This window comes from Polistes canadensis, unplaced genomic scaffold (genome assembly GCF_001313835.1).
Source record: "Polistes canadensis isolate GaletaPanama2010 unplaced genomic scaffold, ASM131383v1 scaffold_203, whole genome shotgun sequence".
NCBI lineage: Eukaryota > Metazoa > Arthropoda > Insecta > Hymenoptera > Vespidae > Polistes > Polistes canadensis.
Genome location: NW_014569750.1, coordinates 142,180 through 163,027, shown reverse-complemented (window position 1 = coordinate 163,027; position 20,848 = coordinate 142,180). Strand labels below are relative to the sequence as shown.

The 20,848-nt window shown below is 38.2% G+C and overlaps 1 protein-coding gene across 1 annotated transcript in view; it reads left to right on the top strand.

The window, feature by feature from the left end:
- LOC106789779 overlaps positions 1 to 20,848 on the top strand; it is a 62,297-nt gene that overhangs the window by 29,728 nt on the left and 11,721 nt on the right. The window contains exons 2-8 of the mRNA XM_014754259.1: positions 13,700 to 13,950; positions 15,214 to 15,380; positions 15,919 to 16,122; positions 16,693 to 17,331; positions 17,611 to 18,058; positions 18,158 to 19,040; positions 19,308 to 19,652. Coding sequence (XP_014609745.1) covers positions 13,700 to 13,950; positions 15,214 to 15,380; positions 15,919 to 16,122; positions 16,693 to 17,331; positions 17,611 to 18,058; positions 18,158 to 19,040; positions 19,308 to 19,652 — 2,937 coding nt within the window. The remainder of the gene's footprint in view (positions 1 to 13,699; positions 13,951 to 15,213; positions 15,381 to 15,918; positions 16,123 to 16,692; positions 17,332 to 17,610; positions 18,059 to 18,157; positions 19,041 to 19,307; positions 19,653 to 20,848) is intronic.

Genomic DNA, 20,848 nt, shown 5'->3' with positions numbered 1-20,848 from the left:
ACACTCGGACATTACTTTATTGGTCAAGTCAATATAAAAGCAAGAGGAAGAAACCACCAAGACGTTGTTGTTCGAGTAAATCTCAAGAACGACAGACCAACCGAAAGGTTTCTCCTCTCCTGTTCTTTATCCAACCATCTACTTACTTACTTCGGATGTTCTCGAGAACCATCAAGAAGAGAAGACTATACTCGGCTAACTTACATTACATATATATATATATGTATATACTTACATACATACAGTGTTCTGGATCTTGTTCGTAGATCGCATGAGAAAGCAGAAAGCGCTTGATGACAATAAATAGTCTCGGCGGTCGTTAGTCATCCGTAGGGAAGGAAACTGAGACTCCTCCTCCTCCACCACCCTTTTCTCGCTCACCCACCATCTCACCCACTTCTATTGCAAATGTCTCTCTAGAGAATTCTTTGTTAGAAAATCACGTACTTACTAACTAACATTAACACTCGTTACTTCGAATCCAAATTTCTGTCAAATCGACTCACGAAATATATTCGAACACTTTTACAACACATTCCAAATATTATATTTCGATAATTTTAAAAACAAATTAAATAAAATTCTCAAATAGTTCGATATATCATTTTGAACGTAAGGAAGGATTTCATTTGAAAAGAACATTGAAAATGTTTCACATAAGTCTTGTTTGATCTCAAGATATTGACAAGAAAAAAAATATAACAAACCAAGAGTATACGTTAATCGGGTGAAAGCGATGCGACGTACGACCGGACGGTGTAATTAATTAAGCGATCAACTTAGGTAACTCGCGAGAGCGTAATACACTCGTTGAGAGGTCAACTTTCGAAATTGGGGACAAGCGTCTCGGGGTCGAAGTTCGTGACACGAAAGAGGCAAGTAACTAGATTCTATGACGCCCACGTAACCTTCTTTGTAGTAGCAAATTATAGTTGAACTGCGAATAAAATTGTTAAAAATGTCCTATATTCTACACACCAAATTTTTCATAATAAATAATTTATTTATAAAGAAAATATTGGAACGACGATCGAGAGATCGTTTTTTCGATAAGCTTAACCTCTGTTCATGGTTACTTCATAAAGAATTGAACATCCTATTAATTATTCGTAAAAATACATTCATCTATCCATAAGAGATTGAATATGTATAGATATAAAAAGTAGTAGAATTGGCGTATCGTTAAAGATAAAAATAAAAATGTAAGTTTGTAAGAAAGTTTATTACGATGCGTTGTTACACACGCGATTCTTAATTAAAGTCTCTCGTAATTAACTCATCAAGAACGTTCCCTAATAATTACTTAATTCCCCAGGCAGGCGCAATCCGTGTAATTAGAAAAGCAGGCTCTCCTTCTTTCCTTCGAGAAATTACCAATAATAGTTGGAATGCGGAAAATTAGAAATGAATCGAGATTATCTTTTCGCTTGTTTAACGTCTAACACATAAGAGGGTAAGAATGACTTATCTTCCCAAGTACTTTTAAGTATATAATAAAATAGTATCTATAAGAAAAGTCAAGTATTATTAGATGAGGAAAAAGAAATAATTCAAAAAAAGCACGTAGAATTCCTAAACGTTATTTTATCCTTTCAAGAAGAAACCTTTTTCGTTCGCGTTAAGAAGAAGAAGAAAGCACCACCATCATCGGGCATACGACGTTACCAGATATTTTCGTTTGCCTAATCTTCGACGTAGGGCTTCTTAAAAGAAAGGTACTTGCTTAAGAACCCTTTCTTGCGAAAAAGTATCCCTTACCGTAATAATCGATTTTAGAAAGGACTGATAAGCCGTTCCCATTTACAGATTTTAAAAATACATATCATTTTATAATGATAAAATATAATAGAAATATGCAAGTAGTGCAATAATACTTAAGCGTGTTATTTAAAAATGACACGACCACTATGAACACGGATTCATGAGATTAACTTTCTAACATAATTCTCCCATTAACCTTTAACAGCATTTTTCTTTTCTTTCTATTTTTTTTTTTTTTTTCTAAATTCCATAGAGAAAAAAAGATGCAATAAAATTTCTATCTATCGATATTTTCCATTATGCGAAAAAACACATAAACGTCGTTCCTGTATAACACGTAGGCGTTCTATGTACTCGGGAGAGATTTCGCCTACACCCCCGCACAAACAAAACCGAAAAAGCAAATTGTTAATGGCGACACGACACTTACTTCCGGCAGCTCTCTATCAGAACGTATTAAACTTTTTTTCCCCTTGTTTTTTTTCCTTTTTTATTTCATTTCAAACGAGTTTTCCATTCGAATTGACCGGAAGCACCGCATGGAACGACTTCCTTCCGTGGACCATTCCGTTTCTTTCTCTTTCTCTTTCTCTTGATATCTAATTTTGTTTTTTTTATTTTCTTTCTTTCTTTTTTTTACCTAAAAAAAAAAATCAAAGTATTATGTTCGATGCCTAGGAAAAAGTGGAAGAATTTTTCAATTTCCGACTTCGTCTGAAGGCTCTCTGCATTCATAGCAATGACTGATTTCCGGCTTAGACGGTAACATATACATTATATATATATATATTTATTTAGGAAGAGATTGAAATATACGTATAATACGTAGATGAGGTATCAAATAAATTTCGGAATGGCATTAATTGGTGAAAATCGAGCAATCGATTGGTAGCCAAGAGTTCGCCTTTCACCTTACGACCGAAGAGAGTTTAGCGACGTGTAACCAGCGAAGATATTGCTGTGCAAGAATTACAGCGTGTGGGCAAACAGGCCGGAGGCTTCATCCGCCCACGCCTCTTTCACGTATGCCATGCAACTTGCACACACACACAACACGTGGCTAATACACAATGAAAAAGATACTGAAAGAATGAGAGAGAGAAAGAGAGAGAGGGAAGCATCCAGAGACACTGTTAAACGTGCTTCTCAGATTTATACGTGGACCACGGAACAACCTATGAATGATATTACAGTTTGCGGTTGCTTCACACCCGGAGAGACTAGATCTCATCGCATTATCGTCACCTCTCGTGAAAACCGAACTGAAACTATGTGTATCTATGTGGTGTATACGCAAAATACATAATCCGCGAGGTTAGATTTTTATTTAATTATCCAGGAAGAATCGAATATACTCCAAAAGTCATTCTCAGTTAACTTGACATAGAGTTGTAATCGAATATCTTGTCATCGGTGTCTAACTAAATGATCCAATTGAAAATATTTGTGGTCGTTCGTTCGAATTTCTAATTCCTGTTATTAAATAATATCATATCTCGAAGAAAGAAATAGGGGTAAGTTAAAAAAACAAAATCTCGGCAAAAGGTATCGATCGTACGAAATTTTCACAACTTTCTTACGTCGAAAGGGGATGTAAAATGTAAGTAGAAAAATAATGTGGACAATGATGACGTGCCGTTAAATTTGTTCGCGATGACAGTTAGTATCATTTCACGGTACACGTGCCAACAGGATTCTTCAATAGATCGTCTCGCATCGTTTCCGTTCTAAATATACATACGTACCCTTCTCAATCCTTCTTACACCCCTTTTCTACTTCTTCTTCCGTATACCTATGAATAAGTCTGTCAAAGTTATGCGAAAGAAGTTTGGGATGAATGAAAACCGAAAATCTTTATCGTCTGAAGAACTTTTCTATCTCTATCTTATTTCTTTATTTTTTTATTTCTTTCTTTTTCCACTTGAAATAAACTCGAATACTTCAACGTTGAAGAAGGTGGGTCTTATCGCGGTGTCAAGAAAAGAACCGATAGCTTATCTCGAACGATTATATCGATTGATAGTGAAACGTTATTGAAAACTGATCCCTACCGTTTCACCTCTTTTCTTTTTATTTTTTTTTAATTCAAAATATATCGTTGAAGGAATATTCTTCGACAGCACACAAGAGCACAACGCGCGACGATTATTTAAATTATTTATAACAGATAATCAAGATAGTTTATGTCATATTAATTAAGTCCTGTTAATAAAGACAATGATAGATCAAATTTGGACGTGTGACTTACTTAAAAACAATAATTTATATTGTAAAATAAAATAGACACAAAAAAAATGTAAAAAGAATAAAAGAGAGAAAGTCATGTTTTTGTTCTACCTTCGTTCATTGTCATCCACCATGGGGCGCGTTTGCGTGACATGACTCGTTTATGCAAATAAGTACAGTAACCACGAGTTTACTCGACGCCACGAGACCAACCTTGCGCGCTATAGACTATCATTTATGCACGAGCTATGACGTAGGGTTGTATGCGTGTATGATTTACAAGAGAGATAGAACTCGCGGAAACTAGCGCCGAGAGAATAGAAGAAATACAGCTAAAGACGAAAGAGAAACTTAGGGAAGACGTATGTATTAAATCGTACTAATATACAGGCTGAACTTTTACTTCTCTTACGTGGATTCAAACTTCTTACATTTATATTACAACAATGTGTAAATAAAATTCATTTATTTCTTAAATAATCTTTAGTAATCTTTAGATATGGTCCACCCTATGGGAAAAGAAATTTTCTATTAACCCTTTTACTGCTATAAACACATGAATGTAATATAATGTAATGTTGGTTTGCCTAGTGATTCTTGTCACATGATTATTATATAAGAAACAACAATTTTAATTATTAAATATAATTTATTATTAAATATCTGAATATAAAAATAATATCAATCAACGAAAAAAACAGTGTCGCATTAATAATAAATTATTACGTCCCTACGAAAGATTTCAGTTAAGAATATTATTCAGCATTCAAATATTGATCTAACTCGGATTTGAAAACCACTGGGTCCCATAGTCGTGAATAAATACTAAGAAAGCATATTTCATTTTTCTTCCAAGAGCGGAACAACTTGTCTAACATTACCTACCTACGTTTTCTGCGTTCGTTTGATAACTCATGTGTGTCGCGCATAACCGATGAGGTTTCTTCTTTTACAAGGAGTAAAATGAGAAAAAAAAAAGCTTGCCGATATGATCCTACTCGATGACGTTCTTACGGATAAAAACTACTAACGCATTTCTTCTCGCTAATAAGGTATTTGACTTTTTTGCTCCCTACAAATGGACGGATCTTTATGTTGCTCGGAACGCGCTGACGCATCCAACAAACAAAAGTAATTGCCTTCGTTATTATTCAGCGAGTATTTAAATATAAGCAAAACAAGCCAGGAAGCAAAAAAAGATAATTGATTCGTGGAATCCCCCTATTGGATCGCGATCGATCGATCGATCGATTGATCCAAGTAGAAGAAGGGGATTCAAATCAATGCCATTTGATTTTTATTTTTCTGTAGTCAATGTGCATCGTAATTATATTTTTTTCTCGCGTTAATTGTACACTCTTACATTATTATTATTATTATTTGTGATTTTCTTTCTATCACGGCTAAGAATGTTTGTAACATTATTCTGCATTATTATTTTGGCGTAGAATTAGGACGGTAAAAAATAAATGTTCGATGAATTTTGTACTCTGATAAAATAATAGATAACTGTTCTAGACTACTTTTGAGTGTAAAAAACAATATTATTATTATTATTATCGATCAAACACCGTTCAAATTTCTACAATTTCGATAAGAATGAACTAATCGATATAACATTAGTGGAAATTCGAACACATTATACGTAATTACGTATCATTTTTATACTCAATCTGTTATTATAGAATTTTCGTGTATGACACGTTAAAAACGTGACAGTTAAGGTTATCTTTCGCGAGGATCATACTGGGTCAATCGATTCGTATATGGGGATTCGTCAGTCGATAGAAATCGTGTTTAAGCATCAGTATTTACGAACACGCTATGATAAAATAGAAACCGACATTATTCTTGCGACCTCTACTACTACTACAACGCGACTCTGCATTAATATTTGATATAATCGAGTAGTCGTCCCCCTCCCAGTATCGTACATTATCTTTCCATTTTCTTTTTCCTCTTCTTTTCTTGTCTACTTGTATTTTTTTTTTGTTCGTATAGTGAATCGCATTGTCTTTCTCCATGGATACGCATGCATGCACGCACGTATGCATGCAAGTATGGATCGATAGATAGTACTTTAGTTAGATAACATCGTATACCTGTACGCTATGTATAATTTACACGCAACATTATTATACTCTTTACTATAATACGTATTGGACTTAGGAATACCGATTGTTTTTTCGATTCAACACGAATTTTGTTAAAAAGATCTGTGTCGTCCTCTTTTCCCTTGATTTTATTGTACACTTTCGTGCGGTATACGTCCTCCAGAACTTAGACCCGCAAAGAGGATACACTTATTGTAAAAAATCTCAAGGGAAAACAAGAAAAAATGAATTAGAAACCAGATTATTTCCGACTAGGATTAGAAATGTCAGATGAAATTATACGCCGAGGTTTAGACTCGTCTAATTCTGTCAATCAAGCGAAAATTTTTTCTCCCCACATCTGCCGGGATGCGGTATCTTTTGCGGTAAGATGTTATACCACCACCGCAACAGCACAGGCTAGCAAGCAGCACATAATGATGAAGCTTCTTCCTTTAATTAATTTCTTTTTCGTTGGTGTCGCCTTTCAAAGAGGCTAAAGAAAAATCTCATTCTCGCCTACTCTCTCTCTCTCTCTTTCTATTTTCGTTCCACTATCAATCTTCTTCTTTATTCGGATTGCAAGCTATCGAGGCATAATCACGTACTTGTACCACACACAATGTATGACCCAAATTTTGTTGGTCAACCAAATATATACATATAAAACAATCGATTGTGTTTACTTTAATAAAATGAAGGGAAATGAAGATAAACTTTGAAACTTTGATTAGACGTAGCCTAAGTAGATGTAATGACAGAATGCATTTCCTGCCCAGACCACCCCGCTCTATTCTCATTGCATCCAAGTACTCGTTGCAATGACGTCGATTTCAAAGAAAGAAAGAGAGAGACCTTCTTTTCTATCTCTTTCTCTCTTACTGGTTCTTGACCCCGCTTTCTGTTACGAACTTATCGTTTCATCTTAGTTTTCCAGTCATGTCAGCTCAGCTCGGCAGACGATCCGATAGGATCTTATTGTCTCTGGCGTCATCGTTCTTTCTATAGTTCATACGTTTCTCCCTCTCTTCTTTTTCGAGAAAATAAAAATAAAACAAAGTTATTTATATACACGCGTGCGTATAGATTTGCCAATATGATTATAATTTTTTCAAAGGAAACCAAAAACTTTCGAATCGTCACTTTTTCAGCACAGATGCAGCAGCAACTTGTAACTTCAAAAATGACATACCGCGTTTAGTAAGTATATTGAAAAGTATATGATTAATATGATTAATAATGGGTAATGGGAACACCGGTTCAAGGACGAATAAAATAAAGATTTCGTTCCAAGGCCACATTTCGACTCACTTCATTTAATGAAGTTATTTCGTCATTTACTTCTTTGATCTTCGCCACACTCGGGCCAAGTATATTTATTATACTGGCAAGTCATAAACACTCGCTTTGGTGTGGCCACTAACGAGATACTTGCTTCTCTTGCTCCTCTCATAATGCCCGCATTCAGTGCGGCCTGCATTCGTCGGATGTTCATTGCCACCTTGCGTCATTCTACAAATTATTATACTCATCGGGTAAAAAAATATTAGCCTCCTTTCTCTCTGAAACGTAGTTATAAAATACAAATGCACATATGTAGTAGAAACATTCTAACACACACTTTAAATGATACCCAATAAGATTCACTAGAATCTATTATTTATATTTTCTACGTTAAATCTCGAATAAGAATCTGAGGAAGATACTACCTATGTATTATAAGTAGGTATCTATGTAACCGCAAACACGATTTTCCTTCCGTTAAACTTTCAAGAGAATCAGGTGTATAGTAACCGTAGAGAATCCACATGGGATCGTAGAAAATATGTCGGTTGTGTTGCATCGTGCATAACAAATACATCTATTTATTTGCATCAATATTTTCAAATATATATTCGAAATAGGATGAATAATATTTAAAATGTTATGTAAAAATATCCGATCAAATGAAAAAAAGGGAACAAACAAATAGAAAGGAAAAGATAGGTTGTTTGACCAGTTGGAAATATATTTTATTTCTCTCTACCCTCTCCTCCTCCTTCCCGAATGTCTTCTTATATAATATAATACTTTTTTTCGAGAACAATTAAACTTCAAAGACACGAACCGAAGAGAGTAGTCAGGTGTAACGCGTTTCTAACGATCGACTTAATTCCTTTCTCTCGAATTTACCTTATATATTCTAAAACGAATAGAAATTTATAGGAATGAGCGAATGCCATGAAAATAGATCCCCCATCCCTTTCCATTCCTCGGACAAATTAGAAGAGAGAGAGAGGGATAAGAGGGAGAGAGGAAAGGGCCACCTGAGAGATGGATCCAGGGATTTTTCGTGACGTTCGTTTTTCGTTGGTGCCCGTCGTCCTGTGGGCCTTGCAGGACCTGTACGAGGACTGGTCCGCGATCTACCGTAACCGCATTCCTCCGTTGCCTCACCTTGCCCCTCTCTACCACCCCTCGCGAAGCTGCCCTCCTTACCCCTACTTACTCGGAGCTCCCATGCGAGGAGCCCTTCTCTCTCTTCACGGTCGTTCCGCATTTTTTCATCTCTTCTCCCTCTACATCCCCTCCTACCCCGCCACTCTTATTCTATCTTCTCTCTATCTTTTTTCTTTTTTTTTTTTTTCGAATTTCGTTCCTCGCTTTTATTCAACTCTTATATCGTAGTTTTATCTCCTTCCTTCTCTTCATCAAGAGATTCCCTTCCTTTCTTTCACCTATTCCTTCTTATTTTTTGTTTTTTTTTTTTGGTAACGAACGCCTCGAACAAAAGAATCCTTTACGTAGTCCCAAAACGTACCCACCGAAAGAGTGAGAGAAACTTCTCCTCTTCTATAATACTTCTTTCAAATGGGCCCACGCAGATGCAGCAGCATTTTATTCGCAATTACACAGAGTCGTGTCCCTTCGAGCAATTTTAGCCTTTTTTTATTTTATTTTATTTTATTTTATTTTCACGCGATACCGTCATTCCAAACTGTCAAACGCGTCTCTATCTTACTTTTATGCACGTTAATTTTATTTTTTCTTCTTTTGTTGTTGTTGTTGTTATTTGTAAGAAGAAGGATGATTCCTAAGAGTGCACGACGTTACCCTCCCGCTTACTTCGGGCATAGTAAATGCAGGATAATCATTCAACGATTACCTGTCTCGCATTTTAACGTCCAAACAACGTCCCAGAGTCGGTCGACCAGTCACGGAAAGGTTCATCGATCTTTTCTCGTCAAAATAATTCCGAGAAAGTTTTTTCTTTCTCGCAATTACTGCTAACAGCTTGCTTTCTTTCTTTCTTTTTCGTTCGCACGTTGTTTGACTAACAATATATAGAAAATTTGCAAATAACGAAAAGAAAGCGACGAGTTAACGACGAGAGTTTTGTTTATTCCGATCAAGGCTATGCAGGTTTGCACGATAAAACGCATTTAACACGAGAGCATGTGTGATTTTATGTAATACACGACAGGATTCGATCAGATCTATGTAAACCTTAACAACGTTTCAAGGCGATTCGAGTTCTCTCGGTTAAACGAGTAGGTAGGTTGTTTCATGTAAGGTGCAACACATAATTACGAGTATACTTTTGATTCTTTACCGATATTGAGAAAATTAACATATCGCGTAGGTTAAACGCATGGCTTTGGCTAATTGCTCTTTGACTAATAGCTATCCTATCTTTTTATCTTTGTATCTCAATCAATTGATATTCATTTCTTCAATATGAAAGAGACTACTTTACTATGTTATCAAAATAATTATACGAAATACTTCGTTAACAATTTTTCACCGAAAAGAAAAGATAAATAAATTATGTTGCACTCATACAAATTATGTTATACTCGCCATTTGATGAAACGCGCGAACTTCTGGTTCATCCTAATATTTTGCTATGTGTATCCATAAGAAAAAGGATCGATAATATAATATCGAAACTTTGATAAAATCCTATACTCTCTCGTGACCAATTCGTAGTAGACGGTGGCTGAGAGTTAAGCGAGAAGGATAATTCAAGCGTGAACTACGCGGCAGCCATGAATTACTCGCTTTCTTGATATCTTGGTTTGAACGGTTCGAACAGAATGAAAAAGAGAGAGAAAAAGAGAGAAAAAGAGAGAAAGAGAGTCCAGGGAAACCGGTGGGGAGCCGGCTGTTGGACAGCTTCGTCGAGCAGGAGCAGCAGCATCGTCGGCCTCTCTGAAGAAGGGCCCCGGTGCGAGAGGCCCTTCGGGCCACTTTGCATAGCCGAGGCTCATCGGCTATGGTGGACCTCCCACGGGTTGACCGGCTCCGAGCCATCCAAGATACCTTCTCTTCTTCTTCATTTCTTTTTTTTTTCTTCATTTTACGTCCTATGTGTCCTTCTCTACCTTGTCTTTACCTCCTCCTCCTCCTCCTCCTCCTCCACCCCAGCTCCTTCCTTTATCTTTATCTCTTTTTCTCTCCCTTCGCGATTCGTCGAACACCGCCGCCATCAAGCCCCTTCACAACCCCTCCCAACCCCGCTTCCACCCCGTTCGTTCGTTCAATCGACGTGGATACTACAGTTTTATTACCTACCAACCTACGACCAAGGACGAAAGTGTGAATTATGAAATTGGAACCTTTTACCAAGGATCTTTTTGCCTTTTTTTTTTTTCCTTATCTCGACAAAAACTTACGTCGTTGTTATATTTTTTAGAATATTTTCTTCTATATCTAACTAATAGCTTATATATATATGTTACCATCAAAACAGGAAATCCGTCATTGCTAGTAATTCCTATACATTGTCAACAATGCAAAGCGCCTTTAACATATATATAGTATTACATATAATAAATCATATAAATTACATTTTTGTTTAGTTTAATTTAGTTTTTTAGTCGAATATCGTAATTACCGAGATGTATTATGCACATCCAAGAAATATGGCTTATGTAGGAATAAATGTATTGGCCATTATGGTTGGTACGTGCGTACTCTGCGTACTTGGAATCGGGCATTCGCATGTTTCTATTCTCATGACCGAGCAACCTGTATAGCCGGCCTTGACTCGTAACTCGCTCTCTTCTCTCGCGTCTGTAAAAAATGGCAGCGCGTCCGGTGTTCTTTTATCGAAAGGAGAGAGAGAGAGAGAAAGAGAAAAAGAGCAAACCATGACGCGCTTTAATGCCCGTTCAATGCGCACTTATCGCAAAGGAGAACCTCCACAATGCCCTTCAAACCTATCAAAGCGAACTTACTCGCTTGAAAATTCGCCTTGCCGACGAGAGGATGATCTCAGAAATTCTAGATCAAAATATATATATATATATATACTAGCAGACCAGGCCAGTTATATCAAACTGCACACAGTGTGCAAAATTTGATTAAAATCAGTTCGGTAGTTTAGGAGTTCATCGTGGACACACAACGTGACATGAGATTTATATTTGCGTGTGACACGTGTTAATTAAGGAAGAAATGAATGATAAGGTGTATTACATGTCTGGATAATACTCGGAAGGATGAGATGAAAAGATTTATTATTGGGTTGTTATATTAGTAAAATAACAATATTCATTATATTTTTAACTGTAGCTATTCGCAACCCTGACGCAACGAAGATATAGGACACATTATATACGTCCCTTTTTTATTCCGAGACGAGAGAATTTTATTTTCATTCTTTTATGGGACTGCACCCACCTCGGTGATCTTGCAGAATATCTTGCGTGGTGGAAGGTCAATCTCGTTCAGTCCGAAGCCAAGAAGAAGAGAAAAGGCCGAGACTCTATATATGTATGCTCTTTCTCTTTCTTTCTCTCTCGATTATAGTTATGTACACCAGCTTCCGAGGTTACAGACGGTTAGTAAGAAATATTCCACGGGCCGGCGATTGTATCGAATCAGACTGGTTCGGAGTCCGGTCTCTGGTTGCTTCGGGCCCCGTTCAACGTTCAACGTGCACGCATCTCACACTCCGTGTTTATATACCGTGGCATATAAATGCCCCGAAGCATTTCGTCCTCGAATATTACTACCTTTGTCGTAACGAACCGTTAGTAGGTAGTAGGTATGACTCTTTGTGTAATGAAACCCCGTTCGGAAGTCGTTTATAGTTCGATCGCTTGCTCGGTTAGTTCCAACCCACCAATCCAATTCCACCCTCTTTCTTTTCCGTCTTTCCTCGGATCGAATCGAACAGAATTCAAACAAACAACAAAACAAATCAAGTTTGTGATCGGTGGGTTAAACGATCAGCTCTTGTCGAATCGGCAACTCTCAATTATTATTCGATTGGTTATTTAACTATTTGATAATAGGTTGTAGTAAATGTTCTCTAGATAATCTGAATATATTATATAGCTGTACTTATTTATACAATGTACACTTTCGCAAGAAGTATATAAAATCTAAGAAAAAAATAAATCCATCCAGAGAGAAGAAGGCGGAGCAGAAATGATATATGACTCCCAGACGTGTACAACCTTTTTCTCTTTTATCCTACTACACACGTCGAGCACCGAACGTTAAACGCGCGTGTAACTGTAGCTTTTAATCCACTAATAGAGATCAGTTTCTAACGAAAACAGAAGTGTATGTTGGCTAGTACAACCACCCACCCGCATATCAGGTTCGCTGAATCAGCCTGCGAGTTAACTTCGTGATTCGAATCCATAATCTCCCGAGACCGTGTCGATGTTGTTAGAGACCACTTGGACTCTGAGAATGAGAGAGAAAGAGAGAGAGATCTATGGAAAATTCTTCGTCAAAAGCGTCTACGACCCTATCGCATGTTAGGAACAATGCAGATTAACCCTCAGTTCTATTGTATAGGACAAAACACGAAATGTGAAGAAAACAACAACAACGTACACGTGATAATGGATGGGAACTTTGCTATTGATGATAGAGAAAGAGCATTGTCGTGAAATGAATTAACGTTAACCATGCAACGTGGAGGAGCGACAGCAATTAAAGAATACAAGAAAAAGTTAACGGGAAGAATGAGGGGGGAGGGATAGAAGAAAATTTATATGACACCTTTTGAAAGTCAATTTCGTAATAGGTTATTCCGACTAGGAACGAGTTTGAAGATTAGTTAGATAATTTGCATATTTATTAAAAGGAATTTCTAACGATTACTTAGATTGTAGATTTTGTTAGATTTGCATTTTTATTGGATCTACGAATTAAAATGAAATGTTGAATCGAATAATTGATTTGAATAAAGCAATTGGTTATCGGAGAAACTATTGAACACAATATTCTGTCTCCTACAAACCCGTGTTGGAAATTAAAGCTACGGTATCCGTCACGGAAGCAACGTTCCCGAAAACAACCGGAAATGTTGAATAAAGCGGGTACCCTACGTACGGACACGGGTGGCGTGAATTATACACGCTTGACGTATGCGCTCCACGTGGTGTCGAATTCTTCAAACGAGTATTATATGTACTACTATACGCGCGTATGCTTAAGCTTTCAGATATGGACCGTTTATTCAAAAAAAAAAATAATTCCAAATATATATTATTATTATTATTATTATTATTATTTGACACTTTGAATAAAAGAAAATGAATATTTTCCAAAGTACTGACCAAACAATTGGAATAATAAAAATCTAATTTTAGATTGTTTCTGATCTTGATTACAGCGGAGTCGGATATTTGCACGTTCGCGGCACGAACGGAACACTTTCACGTAACGAACAAACCATCGACAGCGTTGTTCACGTCCAACACGAGACCTAAGGCACTCAAGGAATTGTACGAAGCCGCTGGCGTGGTAGCTGTCAGAAGTTTGGATTCGTTGAGAAGGGATGGCAGCTCTATGGATATGTTCCTCTGCACTCCAGTTCTTGGAAAAAGAAGGCGGGACCAAAGTCTCGACATCGAGTCTAGAGTCGTAAGCAATATTGCAGTTCTTGTTTTATCATTAAACGACAACAACAACAACAAAATTAGCAAAAATCCTTAAGACGAGTTCGTTTCTCTTTCATTCTATTTTTATGCATATCGTCGAGTCGAACGCAAGCAACACTTTGCAATTATTTCATTTGTCCCAGTCGTACAAATCTATCCCTACGTCCCTCTGTGCATTGCCCAAAAGTTCTTCTTTATATTGTTATTTTTTTGTTTGTTTTTTTTTTTAATTGGGGAGTAAACACTCTTCTCAAGTCGAGCCACGAAAAAAAGGAACACAATCAAAAATGACGTTTGCTTTTACTTTCGGCTCGAACGAACGCTCTCGAATTGTTTTAGCTTTGAACTCGGAACACTGAACAACCATATGGTATCTTAAAAGGGACGTGATATATATATATAGTACATAGAAATATTATAAGACCTCTCATGCCATCTAGTTTTCGATTGAAACGAGATAAAAAGCATTTTGTTGAAATCGATTTAACCTAGTCTCCTCGATGATGGATTAGATATTATTTTTTGACGGAATCGTAATTCCCATAGCAACATAGTACAGATCCTTTCTCCATATAAACTGGTAAGATACCCTCGGGGCTAGTCATCTTCGAACTATTCGAACCTTCTCTTTCTCTCTCTCTTTCTTCCTACCTTGCTTACATAATATCCGTCGATCCAACACGATTAGAGATCTCTTCCTTGGTGCATGTTCTATACCTTTTACGTATATATCGGAATGAAGAAGGCTACGTGATGTGCATTTAAAATCTACCTAACGTACATATATATCTTCTTATCGTTTTGAAAATTTCATAGAAATCGACAAAATAACTCGGAGAGATTCGATAGATAAAAAAAAGGAAAATAAAAAGAAGAAAGAATCAGAGAAGATTTATATTATCTCTAAGGATTTTCTCAAGTTGGCAAGACGACTCTCTCTCTCTCTCTCTCTCTTTTTCTGTCTTTTTGTATTTCGCGATAAAAAGAAAAAGTACACTGACGGGATGTCAGCAAGCGGTAAGATCCTTCTCATCTTCACTTCGATAAAGGACTCCCGCAGTGACGATAGGTAGCATCCTCTTCTTACCATAATCTTCTTCCAAGTATACTGCCGCAGTCAACAAAGTGTTAGGAAACACCGACTATTGTGAGATTAAAAAGAGAGAGAGAGAGAGAAGTCAGTCTTCCCTGAGTGCAATTTGATTTCATCCCAAACGTAATTTCTCTTCCTCCGTTTCTCTTTTAGCCGGCTGCTATCGAAGATCTACGAAGATGGACATCAGCAGAAGCACTCGGAGACGTCACCGTGCCACCGGACTGCATGTCCAGAATCCTCGGAGACACGGCCGACGACGAAGCCGTGGATCACAAGTTGCCCAGTCCGGAGGAACAGGTTCAGGCTGTTGCACTCAAGTAAGTACAGGATTTATGTCCTCGTAAAGATACTCGATACTCGACCCTACTAAAATTAACTATCTCTCGAGACGTGTTCTCCTACTTTTATACCCCCTCACTAACTAATCCTCTTCTTTCTCTCCTTCTTCTTCAATTATTCCTAAGATTTTCAAGAAAATTCTTAACTCGTTCGACGAATAATTATTTCATTAATTAGCAAACGCACGCAAACCAAAATTTCGAATTATTTCTAACGTTGACTGATAAATTGATCTATTTCTCTTTCTCTCTCTCTCTCTGAAATTTTTTCTTTCCAAAGTAAATTATCCGAGTAGTATCGATGACGATAAGATCGTATAATTTACGTGGTAAAGTTAGAGAAAACATAGATGGAAAGAGAGAAAGATAGATACATTATCAAAGTGCGTTCTTGAATCCACGCTTTCTCTTTTAAATGTCGTTCTATACCAAGTCGTAACGTAAATCACATCGGTGTGATAAATATATTCAAATAAATGATTAGAACATAAAATTGTGATGACTCACGAAAATTCAGGTTCCCGGCGGAAATCGTAGCGGTGGATGTGAGCGGAAGAGGGTTCGAAAGGATGTCAATGAGAAGAAGGTCCTTGCTATCGGGTCCTGAAATTCAACAAGAGACAAACGTGAAGAGACGGTCGAGACCACGAAGGCCAAGAGGGAAGAGACGAAATACGATAGCTGGCACTGATCAAAAGGAGATTCGTCAAGCTATCGGAGGGTAAGTGGTTATTATTCGTTAAAAGCAAAGTTCCTTCTCGAATCGATATCGATATTTCGATAAGGTAAAAGTAGTCGAGTAAATGGATACTGACGCTAAGAATCGCTTTATTCAGACGCTACTGGTCGGTTCGCATGTCTCATTGTCAGCGTAACGCGGTAAGAACAAGGTGAAATATCATTCATGCTTTTTTCTTTCTTCAAAACAATTCAAACGGAGTGTGCCTTTTATATTCATTCATTCCTGCTTCTGATAGTATCTAATCAATTTTGATTTGTCTATAATTCATTACTATTATAATAATACTGAGAAGAATTTTTGATTTAAGCATTTCATTGATAACATTTGTTACGAGTGATACGCATGTCCCCCTTCCTTGCACTGTTATATAAAAACGATGCAAGCACATTTGAGACTAATCATACGTTAAAATGATAGCGCGATAACGATCTTATTACACCATGCTACTCGAGTGTGAGGTTAATTTTGCTAGAGAGAAAGAGAGAGAGAGAGGCTTAATAAATGTTTCCAAGAGGATCAGCTTTCCTAACGTTGCATCTACGTGTTCAGAGAAACGACGGGAGACGAGCCGGAAGAAGCAATGCCTAGCACAACACCGAGGGCTCATCGTTCGGCTAGCACGGACATACTTGGTTCTTCGTCGAAGAAGGATACATCGACGGAAAAGAAATCCCACTTCAATACCTTAAAGGCTTGGGGAATGTCCAGGTTGAAGTCGATCGGTGGCGGTCAGACTAAATCAGGTGCGCAACAACAGCAGCAGCAGCAACAACAATCGCAACTGCAAGATACGAGGAACGAATCGAGCGCAAACAGATCCGAACAGGGTCAAAGCCAATCAAAATCGTCAACGGACGAAACGAATATTTACGAGACGGTTAATAGCAGACGTAAAAAAGACAAATCTCACCAAAGGAAGCCGAGCTCGTCGAGTTCCAGTGGTAAGAGTACCTCGTCGATTCCGGTGTCGATTCCTGTTACGTCGATGCCCGTATCGAGGCCGTCGAGTGCAGATAGGGCACAGGGTAACGTTAAACTGCGCGAAAGCGCAGTGCAACGAAGAGAACGACGGAAAGGTAGCAGCAGGGACGATGCACCTCATTCCAGTTCCGGAAATTGGAGCGCATCCTCGGAAAGTGGTAGAGCTAGCATCGGAAGCGAGACCACAACGACGACTCATCAACCAAGGTGATCAATCAATCTTACGATATATTACCCCTTGGGGAAAAAACAAATCCCATTATTTTTACGTTTTTTTTTTTGCACGTTATTATCTGTTTCGAGACCATTCACAATTTCAGCCGCCTGGCTTGCATTTTCGCCTTTATCAAAGAAAAACTAAAATCTACCGAATTTTCTATACTTTAAAAGATATCGATCACTAAAGCCATCCATTAAAAAAATACGTGATTTGTGTGTGCGTGTGTCTACCTTATAACATGCAGGCTGATTATAATTTTTTGACAGGTCTACAACCACTGCATCGATCGGCACATCCTCGACCTCGTTAAGTCACGCCAGACGTCTCAAAGGAAGGGACACTTCGGCGTCTTCCTCGGTTACCTCGGAAGGAACTTTAACACCCGACATCATACAAGACATTTCTGTCGTACCATTTTCCGATGACGGCGAGACATCGTCAGTTTATTCGTGCGATACCGAAGGCTATTACACTTCTTTTCACGTAGATTCCGGATTAAAAACTTTGAGGGAAGAGGAACCATTGCCGCAAAGTCCGCTAACTAAAACTAACGGCATTGGTTCCGATCCTACCTCGCCGATAATCGAGAACGAGTACGAATTGTTTGGTCGAGGATCTACTTCGACGACCACCAGTTCAGCCGGAACTGTTTGTACAGCCCTTTTGGCACCTCCACCGCCGGAAAGAAAATCGAGTTTAACCGTAGTCGCTATGGTAATGAAATCCTTTTTTTTCAAATCGATCAAACTTATTTCCTCTATTATCTTGATAATAATAATAATTATATCTTCTCGTGTTAAAATTGTCTTTTAGGTTCACGGAGAAAATCAGAACGGTGGAGAATCCCCCGACAGTGGGCACAACACTTCGTCCTCGCCGGTCGAGTCAGCTTCGAGTCCAGCCTGCACCGGAAGATCTTGTTCCGAATTCGAATATTCCGAGTCGAGCGATTTGGAAGGCTGCGAGAGGATCGAAAGAATTCGTTCAAAGACTGCGATCAATTCCAGTCGGATACCATCTATGTGCGTGATAACCCCACCTTGTTCCGACGACGAACACGCCAAAGATGTCGAATTATCGGATAAACAGCATCAAATTCGAAATAAGAACGATGTACAAGCAACGGGATCGGTCTTGATGTCTGCCACCGTTGGTACCTCCAAAATGGAAGTGATCAATGGACAAGATAAGAACCTTTATGCTACCGTCCAACACGTAATACCGTCTTCCACTGGCAACGATAGCAACGGCAACAATGACAGACCACCGATAACGAACAATCATCAATCATCGCAAATGAAAATCAGTCCATTGAGTGGAGTATTGGGTAAACTTCGCGGCGTACTTCCAGGTAGGAAGCACGTCTCGAAGAACGCGGTTCATGGTCTAACCAATGCGGACTCCGGCGACTATGTTACAATAGCCGACGTGAGGAACAACAACGACAAGCGACCGGAATCAGGCTCATCCTCTAGCACAAACTCCTTAGCTCGTTCCCCTGTCACTTATGCGAATTCCGATTTATTCAAAAGAGACGCGGAATATGTCTGTCTAAGCGAATTACCCAAAAAACCGGATTCCTCGTTGGAAAGGAAAAGACAGGGCGCGAGAGTTACTCTCGATTCCGAAGGCAAGGTTGTTTACTCTTCGGATAGTTTGAAGAGAAGAAAAGGAGCACACACAACCTTCAATCCAGGTAAAATTTCACACGATATGTTAACGTACGTGTTAACATTAGGGTGATCGTTATTTCCCTTTTCTCTCATTTTCTTTGGTCAGCGCAAACTTTTCAAACTCAAATTTGAGAAGATGAATTTACAAATATTTACTTTACCTTGATCCCAGAGTAAAGAGGGATACTTAAACTCATAAAAAACTCTTTAAAAAGTCAAATAACGAACACCCTAATATATATATATAGATAGAGAATAAATATTAATGAAAATAAAAATGGAACCGTTAGGTCCATTCGTAAGAGAAGGAACATCACCTAGCCCATCGCCTTTATTGCGTCGAGCAATGCCAAATGTCCGAGCAGTAATCAAAAGTCAGGACACCGTAGACAGCAGCCAGAAAAGGACACCATCTCCCACACCCCCATCACCTTCGCCATTAACTGCGTCAGCTACGTCACCGCCTACATCACCGCAATTGGGTAAACTCATAATTCGGGCGGCGAAGAGCCCGGACAGAGCCCCGAGTCCGGATTACGTGAGGACACCCGCTACCGTGGTGGGTCCAAAGAGTCCCACCAGTCCTCACAAACAAGTACGGGGAGCGTACGTCAACGTGCAAGCTGGTGAAGAAGGTAAGACTATCGCGAACGCCGATAACGTTGCTAGATCTTTGAAAAAATCACGAAATCGATCATCCGACGACGATGACGACGATGACGACGACATTGACGATGACGACGATGACGACGACGATGACGACGACGACGCGAAACCATTTACAATGAAAAATTCTTTACCTTTTCGAAAGAGTAATGTTGGCAGTGTCGTGTTAGCACCTAATTTTAATCCCACCAGAACGAATTACTTTGATGACAATCATCCTGTCGAATTGAACAACGTCGAAACGATAAATCAACGAATACGATCAAACTTACATAGTAACTCGGGTAATCTCGAATTAATCAATACCAGGAATTTAGAAAGACCTTCTTCTTTCTGTCCAAAAATCTTAAAACCTAGCGGTAACACGCCCAAATTAAGCAGGAAATTATTGATTTCTGACTTTGATACTCCTAACTTTTGTAGAAAAATAGTTGCTCAAAAGGAAATAGAACATACGATAGAATCCGAACGAATCGTCAATGGCGAGCAACAAACATTTTCTACGTTTTTCCATACGACAAACGATAACGATTCGATAAATAAAGATTTTCTCGTTGAATATACAGATAATTCCAAATCGAATTCTAATAATTCAGCTAAGAGAATCACGCGAGACGATAGAGTAGATCGTAAAGTAAAACGCAGCGAAAGTTATCGCATGGCTAACAGCCCAATAATGTTTATCAAAAAATTTTCCAGCGGTAACGAAAAATCGTGTAAAATATTTCGCACACCTTCCGAGGAATTGCGCGAGGAATTGTTGAAAGAAAGGATAAATTATCCTGAAACGGTATCTAGTCCGGAACCACCAATGGAATCTAACGTTAATTACGAAGCAAACGTGAAGATTTCTATGCCTATCGGTGTAACAATACCGAGTAGTCCAAGACCCAGAGCTTTGGATCTACAGCCTGTCAAAGTTCTCGAATATTCTGGCAATGACACTGAAATCTGGTAAAAGATAATTCAAATATCATTTTTAATTGATTTCCTCTATACGTTTGTTTTTACTTTGACTTTAAGAAATTAATTAGAAACATTTGATACGTGTCCAAACCTACATACAACTGTAATAAGAAGAAATCCACAAATACTATTGCATCAGATGCAACAACAAGAAAAATCATATTATAAGCTTGTAGATAATGAACGATTTCGAATTTGT